The sequence below is a fragment of the Alligator sinensis genome, unplaced genomic scaffold (assembly GCF_000455745.1).
Source record: "Alligator sinensis unplaced genomic scaffold, ASM45574v1 scaffold642_1, whole genome shotgun sequence".
Classification (NCBI taxonomy): domain Eukaryota; kingdom Metazoa; phylum Chordata; order Crocodylia; family Alligatoridae; genus Alligator; species Alligator sinensis.
This window is the reverse complement of record NW_005842289.1, coordinates 988,722-1,005,373: the sequence shown is the minus strand read 5'-3', so window position 1 is coordinate 1,005,373 and position 16,652 is coordinate 988,722. Positions and strand designations below refer to the sequence as shown.

The window sequence follows — 16,652 nt, the reverse complement described above, 5'->3', positions numbered from 1 at the left end:
AGCAGGAACCTCCAGATCATCTGCAAGGCCGCTGCAGTCAAATGTTACAAATGACACTAAGGCAACAACCAGAGGAAGAGATAGTTGCTACAAAAACAAAGAGTCCAAAGGCTCCTGCTGTACACCCCCCTCCCCATGGTAGAGACATGCAGAGGGAAGAAGCTATATAACAAACCCCAACTGCCCCCAGGCCAAAAGCACCAAGTCCCAACTTCCATCAGCCCAACCTCCAGCTGCCACAAAACAGGAACATGCAGCCCAGCAAAATGGCAGGCAGCATGAAACGGTGACATTCAGTGTTCATTCATATTAGTAACTGAGGAGACTGGCTTGTGAAGTACCCCAGCCCCTCAGGTGAGCCCAGAATCTCCGGCGTGCCCCAGTGCAGCGCGACACTAGCACACGAGCCCTGGCGCACAGCAGTAGGCTCAAGAGGTGCCATGGCTCTGGGTTGGGGGCTTGGCTCCAGGATGCTTTGCAGGGTTTGAGGAACTGTACCTGAAAGAGCTGCTTCAGGGAGAAAAGAGAGCGCCTCAGCTCCGGCCCCTGGGAGTTGTACAGCTTTTCTGAAATGGGACAAGACAGACACAGCTATTCCATTAGGCAGTTTTAAACAAGGGCCTCAGGTTTCCGCTAGCAACAGCTAAGGATGTAAACCATCCCCAAAGCTGCCAGCGAGCACAGGCTGGCCAAGACGCACCCCATGGAGTCAGAGGCAGGGCAGTAGTGTCCTCAGCCAGCGCAGCCCTGTCTGCTGGTTTGGCCCCAGGAACTGACATGGCCACCATCATGCTGGTTTATCCCAGTTTCAAAATCCCTTGGGGGTAGGGTGGGGGTGGGAGGTACAGCCAAGCCAGGCACACCGGCAGGCAGGGGAGGGGGAGGGGTCAGCCCCAAGTTAAGAATAGCTTCCCACAACTCCACACTGATGCTGAGCTGGAAAGTGTATCAGGCACCAAAAGCATTTCTCATCACCTTGTGAGATCAACCATGGCTGTTATGGTACTGCCTCAGGGGTACAAAACATGACACCCCATTACACTAGGTGCCCAACACATGCAGTAACAGATGATCCTTGCCCCAAAGAGCTGGCGGTCAAACAGCCCAGGAGGACCCCATGGGGAAGGGGCAGAACAGGCTGCCAGAGAGAACAGTGCAATGGCACCAAATGGCAAGACCAGAGATTTCATAGACATCAGCAGGGTGATCAGCATAGATGATCCCAGCAGGGTGCGGGGCCCCCCTCCCCCTCCCCCTCCCCTGGCACACTTACGCCAGGCCTGGAGTGAAAGCCCCGGCACACCGGCCGCGGTGGCTGGAACTTCCGGCCAGAACAGGCAAAGAGCCGTCCAACCTGCCAGGCGGGCGGGTGGACTAAACTGCAGCCGCCGCCTCTCTGCGGGCCACCCAAGTGCAGGGCCCAGGGCGATTGCCCCGATTCACCCCTCCCCCCACCAGGGATGGCCCTGGGCAGGACAGCTTCATTTGTAAGATGAGTTTAGTGGGGGGCGGGGATTGGCCAAATGGAAAGAAACTTGAGTGAGAGCGCCAAGGAAAGGAATAAGAGAATAAGAGGGGGAGGGCAGCTGAGGTGAAGAGACGGGGCAGGGAGGCAAAGAACTGGGAGTGAATGGCGCCTCAGCCACAGAGCATAGGCAGCGGGCTCCAGGTTGTCAGAGTGGCTGGAGGTCCCTGCTTCAGTGGCATCTTCAAGTGCTAAGACTGGCTGGAGGAGCTGGTCATCTCTGCAGCCTTCTCCCAAGCTACACAACAGGTGAAAGACGGGAGGCTCTGACTGGACACTGATTTCACAGTGTTTGTGTGTGCACATGCGTGTGTGTGTCTGGGGGTGCTCCTCTGCACAGCCCCGAGACAAGAGGTGGCTGCAGATCTGCCTCGCCCCAATGTCACTCCTTCCCCTGCAGTACAGCAGACCCTGCTTTGGCTTTTTCTGTTCCTACCAGCGGGTGACTTTCCCCCACGGGGACACTTAACAAGGCGTTAACCCTTAGAGGCAGAACACTATTGGTGCCCTCAGAGAGAAGCACAGGGCTCAAAAAGTTTATTGTGATGGAAAGAGCTGCTTCAGAAGCTTCCCAAGGGACTAATTTTGCGCTAGCTTGAACAGAGGTCTTCACAGAGAGGGGACAGATCTGACCCCCTGAACCAGCTCACACCCTGCTCCACCCCCCATGGCAATCAGTTCCCCACCACAAAATAACTGCTGTGCTCTGCTCCCCATACATGGAGAGACTCTGGAGTCAGGGTGATGCCCTCTCTGCCAAAACCCCTACAGGATTATACAAACACCATGAGCAGAGCTCCCATCCACCTTCCCAAAACTGAAAGCAGCCCATTCTCTTAATACAGGCAGGATGATGAGCTAAGTGCCACCACGAGAGACAGAGCTGGAAACTGTGCAAAAGATGACCCTACCATGAAGCCATGGCTCATAAATACTTTTCTGAGCCTGAGGTCACGCGTATAAACTCCAACAGGCTGGAGAGGACTGAAACTGCTGACTCACGTGGGCTGGGGAGGCCCAGTGCTTCCCAAAGTGACTGGCTGCAGCAGAGCCTGGGAGGAGAGAGGCCCCAGCCCTGCCATCCCAGCGCCTTCATGCAGTAGCTAAAGCAATGCTCCCCCCTGACCAAAGCACAGACCCAAGGTAGCGACCCACCTCAGAACTGAAAACCAAATCATTCAGGCCCTGCCCCAGGGTATTGCACTCCCTGTTACTACACACCAGATGCTCTTCAACATGTAGGGCCTGATGACCAGGGATCCTGGTTTTCTGATAAAAAAATCCCCAATTTTCAGATTAAAAAAAGTAACCCCAAATCCAATTTTTTCCATGATTAAAATGAAACACCACTAATACATATCTATATATATTAGTGGTGTTTCATTTTAATCACACAAAAATGTGGATTTTGGGCTACTTTTTTTAACCTGAAAACTCAGGATTTTTTTTTTTTTAATCAGAGAAAACCAAGATCCCTGGTCATTAGCCAAATATATCATGGGTCAGATGAAGGGCCCAGTCAGCCTGCCAGCAAAGCAGGAGTAGCAGCAGTCAGGAAGCCAGTCCAAAATCTGCCCCCAGAAAACCTCCGCAGCAAGCTGCCCCACACCATGACACCAAGCTTGGCTGACAACTGCACCTGCAGGCAGTGCCTGCAGTGGAGGTGGAGGTTCAGTCCCAGCCGCTGTTTCCAGCCCTGAGTAGCTCTGGCAGCACTTCTCTGGGGAGTGAAACTGCCCTACCCAGTCTCCGCCCAGAGTTGTGTGTGGTTCTTCCTGGAAGTCTGTGTGAGGCCTCAGAAGCATTTCTGCAGCACGCTCCTCCTGCTTCTGGCTGCAGGCAGCCCGCCTGCACACCTTCCCTCCATACCACTACTTTTATGCCCCCACAGCCCAGTCACTCTCAGGGCTTGGGAGCTGCAGATGGGTTGAGTGTCAGTCAGGAAACAGCTGAGGACTGGCCTGGGCTGGCTATTTTGAACTTGTCATCTTCCTGTTTTGTGTTTTTTTTTTGTTGCACAACAATGAAACAAATATCTCCTTTGGCTTCTTGAACAAAGAAGAAACAGGAACTCTGCTGAGCAACGGCCTCTCTGCGCCTTTAACAAAGAGGCAACAGAGGTCAGCTGCACCTGGGCTCATGCCCAGTCTGGCCTGAGCAGGCAGCATGACAAGGTGCTGTGCCATCACAGGTGAGCATTGCTTAAGACTCTCCATTCAGGCAAAAGGTGAAATCATAGGACATGACAGAAACACAACCACTGACCTCCTCTGACCTCGGCACCTTGAGTAGTGCAAAGTGTGGCTGAGCAGAATAGTGCTGTCTGTCACATTTGCCTGCACTGCCTCTGAGGTGCAAAGCACCTTGCAGACCATGGAGCCTGAGAGGTGCAGGAAAGTCAAGCACCAACACGATCCCCACTTCAGAGAGGGTGATGTTCATTCTTGTCTGGCAAAAGCGACAATGAGAAGATCTGACTGCAGGCAGCAAGGAATCTACCCTGGTGCATCAAACAAGGGCTCTGTCTTGGCTGGCCTCTGGTCTCCTGGTGCAATCAGACCTGGGTAAACCAGAGAACGGGCAAAGCCTCTCCTTAGCACACATGGCAGGTTGTGCAATTTTGTACATGGCGGCAGATTCCTTCCTACCCTCTGAAGCCAGTGGCTGAGGATCTGACATGCGAGAGCTACTGACCCCTCTCTTAGCTCACAGCACATCACACCATCTCTGCTCCTGAGAGGCTCTCTTGCATGGACTTCTAGAAATGTGCCACTGATGTTGCTTAGAGGCCTCTCCTGCCCTGGCCCCTGGGCTATCTGAGACCTCCTGTTGTCAGTATAGATACAAGACCAAACTTGGGAATGCAGGGTGATCCTTCATCTCATTGCAGGAAGAGCGAGAGGAAATCCAGTGTCCTGGACAGGGTGAGGGTCGGGGCACATTACAGCACACAGCCATGCAGGGGTTTGGTGGGGGTTGGAGATGGCAACACTCCTCACGGTTTGACAGCCTTAGGCTTTCACAGCTGATCAATCTGACTGAACTGTCAAGTGCAGTGAAAGCTACATCCCTGCTGCAGTAAGAACGCAGTGCTATCAGCAGACTCCAGCCCCACCTCGTCCAACAAACATTAGAGAAGCCTATGCCCAACAGTGACTGGGGACGCCTAGCTCAAACTCCCTCTGCTCTGAGAAGCAGCCAGTTACTGTGTTAGAAGGCTCAAGTTTTTTATTCATCTGGATTTCCCCCTAGCCTGTGGATATTTGTTTAGCGGTGGTTAGGTCTGAAACCAGCACAGCAGGAAATCTCATTATGTAAATGAGGAGGGTTAAAGCCAGATGTCACCAAGACAGAGGTCTACTGCTGGTCCAAAGGGGCTGAGTATGACTAAAGGGTACTGGTGTCTTTTTCTGATGGCTCTATCTGGGAAGCAGGAGGTGGTTGTTCTAGAAGCAAGATCTCCACAGTAAAGAGGCTGAAGTGGAACAGTGGAAAGAGGCTTTCTTTAACCTAGATGGGTCTTCCCAGCTCTGCAGTAGGTAGTAAAATGTTGCCTTGGAGCTTCACCTGCAGGGTGAGGACTTATGGATCACAATATGGAATCAAAACTCAAAACCTGCAGATGTAGGAGGAAAGCTCAAAATGGGCAGTTACCAGCAACAAAGGCAAGGTAAGCTGAGGAGACATTCAACTAATTCAACACAGGGGCTGACAAGCTCTGGCTGAATTACCCCAGGTTCTACTTATTCTTGCAACAGCTTTGCATGGTCAGAGCTGCAGATCGCTCATATCCCTCTGCAGGGACATAATGATGCTGAGAGACACCCTTCAACATATGTATAACATGGGTACGGAATAAAGTGCCAAGAATTCCTGCATGGGCAGCACCTGCCTTGCTGCTAAATACCATGTAAGCACAAGCATTTACTACAGCTGGAGAAGACCCTTGCCAGGATGCCTCTGAGGGCCAGCCTGAGCTTTGTAAAGCTTTCCTGAGAAGTACTGTTCATGCCATAATGTGTGTCAAACAAGGTTTAATCAGCCATGTGGGTACAGAGGAAACATTACAAAGCTTCTATGGAGAGTCAGGAAGTGGGCATGAAGAGGCCAAGTGAATCTCAGGCAGTGGATGCAGGAATGATCCAGAAGCTCTGCAGAGCCTGCCTGCAACCATGCTCCAGCAGAAGAAAGACAGAGTGCTGAGGACCTGCACAAAGACTGAGCAGCCTAGATCTCACCTTCCCTGACTTAAGGAAATTAAGTGCAGCCAGAGGGCTAGGAGTACACACGGCCAGGGCACAGGTGTTCACCAGCATTTTCACTGTGACGTTGGAGATATTTATCTGTCCCTGTGGCTCTCATCATAGCTGTAAGCAGGGATCCTGGTTTTCTCTGATAAAAAAAAATCCCCAATTTTTGGATTTAAAAAGTAACCCAAACCCCACATTTTTCCATGATTAAAATGAAACACTACTTATATATATATATATTTATATTTCTGTGGTTTAAAAAAAGCACAGAGTATGGCTTTTCTATGGCTTTAGAAAAGCACAGAATATAGCTGTATGGCTGGTTTTCTTCTGACTTCCTACTGTTTGACAGGATGTCCTAAGCACAGAATATAAGTCGTGCTTCATTTTAAATCACATAAAAATGTAGATTTGGGGTTACTTTTTTTAACCTGAAAATTGGGGATTTTTTTTATCAGAGAAAACCAAGATCCCTGGCTATAAGTAGTGATGAACCAGCTGCAACAAAAGAGAGATGGCTTGGGCTTAAAAGCCAATGCTGAAGAGAATCTGAAAGACCCACCTCTGAACTCAGGCTTTGAATTCCAGCAAAACCCCTGTTAGATGGCCACCAGCAACATCTGCATCTCCCCATCCCATTTACCAGGTCAGCCGGAGACTGGCTTCATCAAAACTTGCTTTTCAAGCAACTCAGTTCCCACCCTCCATTTTCAGCTTTATGCTTGTAACTCTCCAGTGTTTTAAAGCCCAGTTTCCAGTTTAGGAAAAAAAGTTTCTGGCCCCATAGTTGGAGCTTCTGCTAACTGCTGCTGGGGGACAGAACACCTTTACCCTGACCCTCTGCTCTCACATAGCTGGCAGCATTGCTTCACTTTGTGTGTTTTACTTGGCCAATCCTACGGGCAGTATGTGTGATTCATTGTCAGAGCTGACTTGTTAACACGGCTGTCTCGGTGCACCTCTGACATGGCCTTTGGTTCATGTCTGGCAGGACAACATGTGGAGCTGAGATTCATTCTTTGTTATAGCTGTATGGCCGGTTTCCTTTCGGACTTCCTGCTGTCTGACAGGATGTCCTAAGCACAGAAATTGGTTCATCCCTCTACAGCAGGGGTTTTCAACCTTTTAAAATAAGTGTACCCCTGGCAGTCCTCTTTTTAGGAAGTGTACCCCTGAGTGGGGGTGCTTTTCCCCCATGCTGAGCACCAGCTCCTTCCCTGCCGCCACTGCTCAGTCCAGATGGGCAAGTGCAGGGTGTGCAGGGTCGGGGCTGAGCGCTGCTCCCCGCCTGTACTGTGGGGCTGGGGTGAGGGCACTGGGAGTGAGCGGGAGCATGGGAGCCAGCAGCAGCCAGGCGGGAGTGCAGGACCCATGCCAGTGTCTCAGGGCCAGCACCGGTGGGGCCCAGAGCAGGGCAGCAGGAGCACGGGGTCCCAGTTGGCAGGGACTCTATGCAGCTGGGTCAGCTCTCCGCTCTCCCTGCTGATGCAGCCCAGCCTGGCTCCACGGCCCCTGCCAGCCCCCACCCTGCACTCCTACCACCCCACTCTGGGCCCTGCTGGCACTGGCCCTGCGACACCGACACAGGCCCCGTGCTCCTGCTCGCTTCCACTCCCCCCTACTCCGCCACCGCTTTCCCACCTGCCCTCCGGCTCCTGGCTGCATGGCCAAATCATGGGGCTCAGCAGGAGCTGGCCCAGCCCCGAGGACTGGGGCAATCCCCACGGTCCTCCTCTGCCTCCCCCACTTCTTACCTGAATTTCCCACACCGGTGCAGCCACTAACAGCCCCAGGGTCCCAGGCCAGAAGCCCCTGCTAGGCAGGGGCTTTTGGCTGGGGGAGGGGGCGGGGGGGCAAGTGGGCCCCACTGTTGCGGGAGCCTGCTGGGACTTCCCCTAGGTCCTATTGCCCCTGGCTCCTGTCAAAGGTGACAGGAGCCACGGGCAGATAAATATTGATTGTCTAAATTTTTTAGGGGCCCTGCAGACTGGATAGAATGGCCTGGCACCCCCGGATGTGGCCCGTGAGCCATATTTTGCCCACCCCTGGTTTAGAGCAAGAGCTGCAAGCAGCTCCAGGGAATCCCCTGGAGGTCATCTCATGGCATCTTCAATAACTGGCTGGTACTGGCAAGAAAAGATCTGAGTGCAGCTGGACCAAGAGGACCAGAGGCCATGGCTGAAGACCCACAGGCCCGTGTCTCACTGTCACAGCTCCCTGGGCAATACTTGTTCTTCCTCCCACCCAGAACGAAGTGGGGGGACGCACTGGTTCCAAGTTCCCATGCTGGTTCCCAGAACTGGATGCCTGACCCACCATTAGGGGTTTCTTGTCCACAAGAGACTTGTTTGTTCTTTCCAAGGCTATTTTTAGCGTTTGCCTGGACAACCCAGAATATTTGTAGCATGCAACATGTTTTCAGTCCAACAAGCAAAAATATTGGTACAGCAAATCTTTGTGCTGAAGAAGCTTAACCCCTTAGGTCCTCAAGAGCCACTGGGTTACATTTACATGAGCTTGGAGACTCCAGATTGGGCAAAAGGGGTTAAGAGAACACTTAAAGCACCACAGGTAGGAGGAAAAGGAAATGGGAAGCCTACGGCCATCGGTGTTCTTCATCCACCCTCACTTGGTAACATGTTCCATGATATCCCGCGTGTGACAGATATGGCAGCAAAAGACACAGGGAGGAGTTCCCTTGGCAAAGGGATGCAGTTTGACTTTTCCATGTATTTCCAGGGGGACTGAGGCTACATCCATTAAAGTTTATGATGTGCAGGAAATGGCAGCTATCACACAGAGGGCGCCAGCTGAAGGCACTGAATAGGGAAACACTGTCAGAGATTCCGCAGGGGCTCCAGCTCCATGCTCCCAACCAGGATGCATTTACTCAGCACTCAGAGGGTTATAAATAACTGCTGTGCTGCTCTCTCCCTGATGGAGACACAGCTACCAGTGGCAACCACCAGAGAGCTCAGGCTTTCTTTGTTAAAGAACCTACCTCATGTAACTCAGCTCAGATTCAGGTTTCTCTTCCTCAAACACTTCTGTTCTGAAATGATGATCTCCCCTACTCTACTCTTCAGAGGAAGAAATACAGTGAAAGGAGTTTCATTATATAGTACAGCCTAGCCAGGGGACCCCCCCCCCACCCTTTCTGGGAAAGTCACTATTATTTATAGTTCTATAGACCAACGCCCCATTGGTAACCTCTGTCAAACTTCCAAGACCAGCCTGTGCCAGTGGGAGTGTCTTGGTTTCCCTTTGTGAGATACCCCTCTCCCTGAGTGAGTACAAGAACCTTGGTTCTGTTTGAATCACCAGTGGTATCTACAGGGAAACAGGATCCCTGCTCCTCAGGATCTGTCTGTGACTGTGACATCAGATGAGGGTGGAAACCTGCTCAAAGGTCAGAGCCTCTGTCCCAGGTGGTGTCCTTAGAAACTGAGAACTGAGAGAAATGCAGGGAGTCCATAACAGAGCCAGGACTGGGCTCCTGGAGACATCTGCAGCTCCTGAGGAAGGTGCCTACAGGTGCACAAAGACCAAAGTGTTCCCAGCTACAAGAGGCCCTCAGGCCTCCTTTGCTACTGCTTCTCCTGAGCTGCTCAGAGCCCATCGCACACACAGGACAGAGGGAGCAGAATGGCAGTCAGTTTGGGGAATCAGACTGCCAACCTCTTCCTTGCAGCCTGCACCACTTCTCATCTCCCCCAGCATGCAGCTCAACACAGGCCATCCCTGGGAGGTGCAGACGGGACAAAGAGGATAGGCTGCGCTCTGCTCCTAGTACTGCTGCAGCAGCACCTCCTCCTCCCCTGAAAATAGTGCTGGATCCTGCAGCAGAAACAGAAGATGGACACCATCTGCTTGGCTGCAGCCTTCACCACACACCATAGCACCTGTGCTGGGGTATCCCATCCTCCATTATAATACCTCCCCCCAGCCCCTTCCAAGGGACACTGCTCTCCACCCTGCAATGCCCCCAGACTCACCCTCCTTCTCTTGTCAAGCCACCTGCACTGATTCAGCTGCTGTACTTGAGAGCAGCCTTGTACTTGGACTGTGGACCAGGCCTTGGTGTGTCCTGCAGCATGTGCAGTCTACCTCCAGCCCTGCAGCATGCCTCAGCCAAAGCCAGGCACGACAGCACAGGAAATTCCTGCAGTGCTTATCAGTGCAGACGAGCTCTCAGGGTAAACAACCATAGTCTGTGGAGCTGTGGCCACCTCTGGCCTGGGACAAGCAGCAGAGGATGCAGCATACAGAAAGGGGGAAGAGATCCCACTAGGCAGGCTGCACTTGGCCACCTCTGTCCTGGTCTAGCCTCTCCTTGGCGCTGGATGCTGGTAGACAGACTCCTTTGAGGCTGGAGGGGTCAGCAATATCACTGGTAGACAGACTCCTTTGAGGCTGGAGGGGGCAGCAATTTCCCCCTGACATAGCTCAGACCTGCTCTGCTGATGCAACCTAAAGGGCCACTCCTCCACCTTTGGAGTTTCAGGGTGGCCACTGAGAGCTATGTAAAGCCCCGGGGAACACTAGCAAGATGGTATGGGCTGAAATGCTGGTGCTCTGTGGATAACACCCATTCATCAAATAGGACTTGCGTCACTTCCAGCTTCCCCACCACCTGAAAGAGATCCTCTCCTGCACAAACTGAGAGGACACCACCAGGGAAATGTGCAGACTTATAAGGAAGTGCCCCAGCCACTGAAGGCATCTGCTTTCATACTACTAAACTGTCTCACATACCCTCATCTGCAGACTCTCACTGTATCAGGAGACCCAAACAACCAAGGCAATGAACCCCACCTACAGTTGGCCATAGGCTGCACAGGGTGTCACTGGTTGTTCTGTGACCCACATCCTTGTGACATCCTAGCAAGACTACCAATGGTCTCTATTTAGCAATAAAGTGCCTGACTCTGTGAAAAGTTCCTGTTGATTCAGAGCACAGCAACCAGGCAGTTCAGCCACACACTGCCCCAACCCAAGGCTTCCTCCACCAGTGTCCATGGCTGCGAAGACTGTTCAGGTTTCCATCTCAGTTTTCAGCCCCCTACATGGAACTGATAGTTGCTACCATGTTAGGGCAACTATAAACTCCCACAATAGTTGTTCTACTGGTGCCATGAAACCCTCAACTAGCATGGGCAGCCTCATGACAAGGAGGAAAACCCCCCCTGGGCACAGGGTTGGGCTACAGCACACACTACCAGGAGCATGTTCATCACCCTGAGCCCACACACAGCTAATGCAACACCTGAGCCCACTCCGCCCCCTTCACTCACCAGGACACAGGTCCAGGCCCCTCACTCCCCAGCCACAACCCCACAGCCCTGCTGGTGCCCCTCACTCCTCAACCACAGACCCCTGGCCCTGCTGGTACCCCTGATGGGTGTGGATCCAGGCTGACTAATGCAGGACTGGGCTCCCTGCCCTGCTGCCCTCCACCTGGGGCCTCTGTGGCCCAGTGGGCAGTACCTGACATGACAGGGCACATGGGGGCCAGGCAGGGAAGCTCCTTGCCACTGTTGGGAGCTGTGCGTTGTCCTGGTGAGGCAGCAGCAAGGGGCACAATTCCATGCCCCTGCTGCTGGTGGCCAGGGAGGGGGCACTTGGCCATGATAGTGCAGGGTTTGTAGCCTGTCTGGCCCCACTGTGCTCTGCTGTGCTGGGTCCCACCCACTGGGCCACAGAGGCCCCAGGGTGAGGGCAACAGTGATAAGCAGGGATTTGGGTTTTCCGTTTCAAATGGAAACGGTCAGTAATATCTATACATATTTAATTTCACTGCTCTTTTCATGTCAGGCTCTACAAACCTGGCTCTTCATTGTGCTATTGCAAAATCTAAGGCAGGCACATCACAACTCGGGGCATGTCTCTGCAGCAGTCACCTGCTCCCCTGCTTCTTATTTGAGCTACTTCCTGTCCCCAAGGGGATTCATAAGTAGGAGGTCTGCTTAGAGCCCTGCCCTTGAAAGGCCTAGCGAGCCTACTGCATCACATGCTGGCAGTACTTTTAGGTCATGCTTCACCCATAGTGTCAAAATTAGCACCTGTGGCTTACTCAGAACTTCCTTCTCTATGGTATTTGCTTTTCACAAGGTCCTCATTAGTGAGAGGGGCTTGAAGAACCCAACTTGGTCCAACAGTGACATGCAGCCAGTGAGAGCAGAGATGCACACTGGATGATGGGGAAGGAACCTGCCAGTCAGGTATCTGCATTAGTCTCCAGTACCACTTGGGAATTAACTAAGAAACCAGGATTAACCAGGTCCCAAACAGCCCTGTTCTGTGATACTCTAACAGTGACGAGCTACTGGTTTATGTGGTCTTGGACCAGTTAAAGCCAATATCTAGAATGTAAGGAACATGGAAACAGGCTGAGTTCAGAACAGAGTTTCCAAGCCCTAGGAGGTGAATGACTCACCGAGGATGGCCTGGACTCGAACAGAAAGCTGAGTGCGCACGATAAGAGTTGGTCGCCTCCCTTTGCTGGAATGAGAAGAAAGCAAATAAGTCACCATGAACATCTTCATCACCAATAGCCTCATTCATGAGCTGCCAGAGCCTGCTTACAGTATACCTACTAGGAGTTTACATGTTCATGAATCCTAGACCCACACTAACCAATGCCTGCCGCCCTCCCCATCACCACCTCTTCTCTCCCAGATTCCCCAGCAGTCACCTCTACCTCTACCACCCCCCCACATCCCCAGTTCTAGAGGATACATGCCTGCACCCAGTCCCACCACTAAGAACTGCAACAGGTTATGAGGAAGTGGCCAGGAACAAGGAGAGCAGAAATGCTAAGCTGCCAGGTGTTTCTGGGACACACAAGGTAGGACAGCTATAGCTGCTCTCAGGGCAGTAAGAATATGCAGTCACACAGAGGAGAGAGCACACAAGTCACACCCTGGAGCCTCCACCTAGGCTGACACCCAGTCACATCCTGGAGTCTCCACAATCCTTTCTCAGAGTATCTCAGTCCTGACCCACAGCCAGTGCCTGCTACTCTGGCCCTGAGTTTGCTCTGGCCCTGAGTTTGCCTAAAGCATGGCCCTAGCCTGTTGGCCCAGGAGCACATTTTAAGTCTATACAAATGTCTGCAAAGGAGCAGATCTCCCAAGTGACTTTTCCAGACCAAGCCCCAATTCCAGTCATTCATTCTGCCCACCTAGGCCTTGTCTTCCCTGTCTTGCTGAGCAGCCAGGAAAGACACAAGCACCAAAAACTTGGCTCCTTATGTTTCATAAGAATGGAGCACACTGGGCATCTGGAGGAACCATGGGAAGGAGGGGAGAGACTGGGAGGTCTTGTGCTAGGGAACAGTGGCTCACTGGGCTACAGGATGGCTCCACCCCAATTGTTCAGACAGGAATATCCATGATTCCCATAGCTCACCTTGCTTCCTCATAGAACCCTTCCAGCTCATCTTTCTGTTCCAGCAGTGATAGTTCAAGATCCAGGTAGTGTCCCGATGGCGAGACCTGCAGTGTGCAGTCCTCCAGCTACAGACACAAACACACCTACAGGTCATTGTGGGGTTTGGCCCAGGGCAGAGGGCTGATAGGAGGGAAAACAGAACAGCTGGCCATAGAGAATAAGGTTAGCGCTAAGCACCCAGTCTAACAGCAGCAGAGCCCTTAGCACACTACAATGGTGATCATCACGGTTATTTCATAGGCAGGGAGGAGAGTGTCAGCAACAGGTTAGGTATCGGACCCTGGAGTCCGACTCCCAGAGCTGTCTGCTCCTACCTCTGGATCATGTGACTCCTTACCTATAAAATGTATTTCCCTCTCCCTCAGATCCTACCATCCTCTTTTACAGGGGTCTGGAGCCATGCAGTGTGCCGGGGCCTGCTCAGCGACTGGGTCATCTTGCTTTAATTCAGCATTAAATCCAGAAACTCTATGTTGTGCCCGCTCAGTTATGGCAGCCTAGCCCATCCCATCCTCCAAACTGACAGGTCCAAGATTAGGGGACTCATGGGCTGCTTCCTTGCCCCTACCACTTTCTCTTGCCCTCAGAGAAGGCGGCCCTCTTCTGGGAGCTAGGCAAACCACACGTGTTCTTTTATGTCTAACAGCCCTTGGGCAAGAAGCTGCAGAGTCCGTTAGACTGGACAGGCAGCAGGTGAGAGAAAAGGCTCTAAGACGAAATAAAAGTGGGTGGGGAACAAAGACCCCAAAAAACTCGGGAGATGTGACCAACCACAGCCTGGAGCCACAGAAAAGACATGCACCGTGTCCTCATTGCACAAGGAGCCAGTGACTCATCCACATACGTGACTAAACCCTGATTCAGCTTCCAGCCTGGTTCACTGTTGCTTGACAGCAAACCACCAAAATCATAGCCGCAAGGCCTGTCTTGGGTGCAGCCTTCTGACTTTGAGCACAGATCTGCAGCCTTACAGCACGCTCTCTGAGTCATAAGGTGACAACTCATAGGGATCAGTCATACAAGCCTTATAGCAAGGCAGTATGAGTTGGCTGCCATCTCTGCCATGGGTAGGGTTAAGAACCCAGACCCCTACTACAGGCAGGGAATTTATCTTCCTCAGCAGCACCATGGGAGGAACCTGAGACAGTTAGGGAATTGGAAACCACCTATTCTGCTTCTTGACAGATTAATCTCCTTTGTCTAGAACAGTGGTGCTCAACCTTTTTGGCCAGTGGGCTGGACCGACAGTGCCCAGGCTATCCACAGGCAAGATCTGGCTGAGGGTCCTGATCCAGCACAGGGAAGCTGTGGGAGGGCCCCATCCAAGAGTGCAGAGCAGGGCAGGGGGCATCCTGGCTTCAACCTGGCCCCACAGGGAGACGGAAGAGGTGTGGCTCAGCCCCACAGGTGGACGAAGGGGGAAGAGGGCTTGAGCAGCCCCAATCTGGCCCCACAGGGTAAGGGGGCATGGTCAAGGCCCATTCAGCATGGCAGGAGGGCCATGGCCCAGCCTCGTCTGGCTGTGGGAGTGGGGGGAAAGGGGCATGACCTGCCCCCAACCTGCTGTGCAGGGCTTATGGTCTGGGAATCTGGCAGTGGGGAAGGGTTGCCATATTTATTTATTTATATTTATGACTCCGTGCGGAGCCCACCTTAGGGAAAATAGTGCCCTGGGTGAACTTGTATTTTGGCCCCCCCCCCCTCCCCCCCAAGTCAGTGGCACTGCTGCAGGCAGAGGCAGGTGGGCAGGGGTAGGGGGTGCAGTCCAGTAGGGAGGCAGAGCGGCCTGCACCGCCCAGCCTGCCCCCTTCCGAGCAGCAGGCAGAGATGTGGGGTGGGCACCACCCCTAGGCCAGGGCAGGGCGGGGGGGAGAGCACTGGTGTGTGTGTGCATGCGTGCACATACATGCAGCACCCCACTGACTGGTTGAGCACCTCTGGTCTAGAAAGTCAGAAATCTGGACTGCGCTAAAGCATGTGATCACAAAATAATAGATAAGCAGCGCTGGAAGGGACCTCTGACCTCTGAAGGTCATCTAGTTTGACCAACTGCCTGAGGCAGAATCAATGCTTCCTATCCAAACCATTCCAAGCAAATCCTTGTCTACCCTATTACTAAATCTACACAGGCAACGCTGTCAGACAACCACAAGGAATAGTACCCTAACCTGCCACAGGTAAAGCAGGAGGAGAACAGAATCCGATGTCCTGCTGCTTCAAGGGTCATTGAAACAGGCTCAAGAGATCAAGGAAGGCAGCCACAGCACCCCTCACTTACAGAGGAAGGCAAAGCCCTAATGCGGGATAATTCCTCCCAGACAAAATATGGTAATGGGTTTGACCTTGAAGGAAGGAGCAAGACCCTCTAGCAAGAAACCTCCAGGTTTTAGTTCCAGCTACAGCACTGATCCACCTTAGCATAAAACCCAGCCGTAGCTGCAGCCATCCCCAGGGCTTCTGAGAAAGGTGCCCTTGCCCCCCGAGATGTGTAACAACAGGAGGGAAAAATATTCCTTCTCAGTCCCATGTGGCAACCAAAAAAGCCCAGAAATATGGGAAATACCCATAGTGTAGCAAGGCTACACTACCGGCTGCAAGGTAAATGAACCCTAAGTTTTTGAAGAACCATGTTCAAGAAAGATAAATTCAAACTGGAACAGGTTCAGAGAAGGATGATCCAAGGAATGGAGAGCCAAACATACAAGAGGACACTAAGCTGGCTTGTCTGGCCTAACAAAACAGAGGCAAAGAGCCTATGGGATTGTTTTCTATAAATATACTTAGGAGGAGGAAAGAGCTATTTTTAAACCAAAGGTCAATGCTGGTACAAGAAAAAATGGAGAGAGGTCCTGGGGCAGCCTGGCTGTCACACCTGTGATTGCACCTGCCAGACCTGCCAGAACTCTAGGACCAAATTTACCCAATCGACCTGGTCCGAGCACATGGAGCTCCGCTCTACTTCTACCTCAGATGTGGTACTTTCTGCTTCCTTATCTTCATTCTCATCCACCATCCTATATTTGCTCCTGCTTTCACCCACTTCCCCCTTAATGAAAAGCGAGGAAAGGAGTACTAGGGGCAAAAGTCTCAACTAGATTTAAGGTGAAGCTGGTATGAAGGAGATAATAGGATGCGGTCCCCTCAGACAGCAGGGACTGGAATCAATGACCTAGAACAGGGGTAGGCAATGTCTTTTGGCTGGAGTGCCGAAAAACACCACAATGCCTACCTTGGAAGGCGCCAGAGTGCCGGCATGGCAGAAAAACAAAATGAGGGCAAGGGGTACATGGCAGGATGCCCTACTTGTGCCCCTTGCCCCCCCACCGGAAGCCCCTGTCACCCAGCCTTACTGCCCCTTGCCCCCCACCCAAAGCCCCTGCCCCACAGCCTGGGCTCTGTGGCTGCCAGCCGCTTACCCCCCCCCC

At 52.5% G+C, this 16,652-nt stretch overlaps 1 protein-coding gene across 1 annotated transcript in view; it reads right to left on the bottom strand.

The window, feature by feature from the left end:
* FHOD1 (formin homology 2 domain containing 1) overlaps window positions 1–16,652 on the bottom strand; it is a gene marked incomplete at its 5' end in the record, with an annotated part of 78,523 nt that overhangs the window by 29,804 nt on the left and 32,067 nt on the right. Inside the window, 3 exons of the mRNA XM_025209432.1 lie at window positions 499–566; window positions 12,212–12,276; window positions 13,186–13,292. Coding sequence (XP_025065217.1) covers window positions 499–566; window positions 12,212–12,276; window positions 13,186–13,292 — 240 coding nt within the window. The remainder of the gene's footprint in view (window positions 1–498; window positions 567–12,211; window positions 12,277–13,185; window positions 13,293–16,652) is intronic.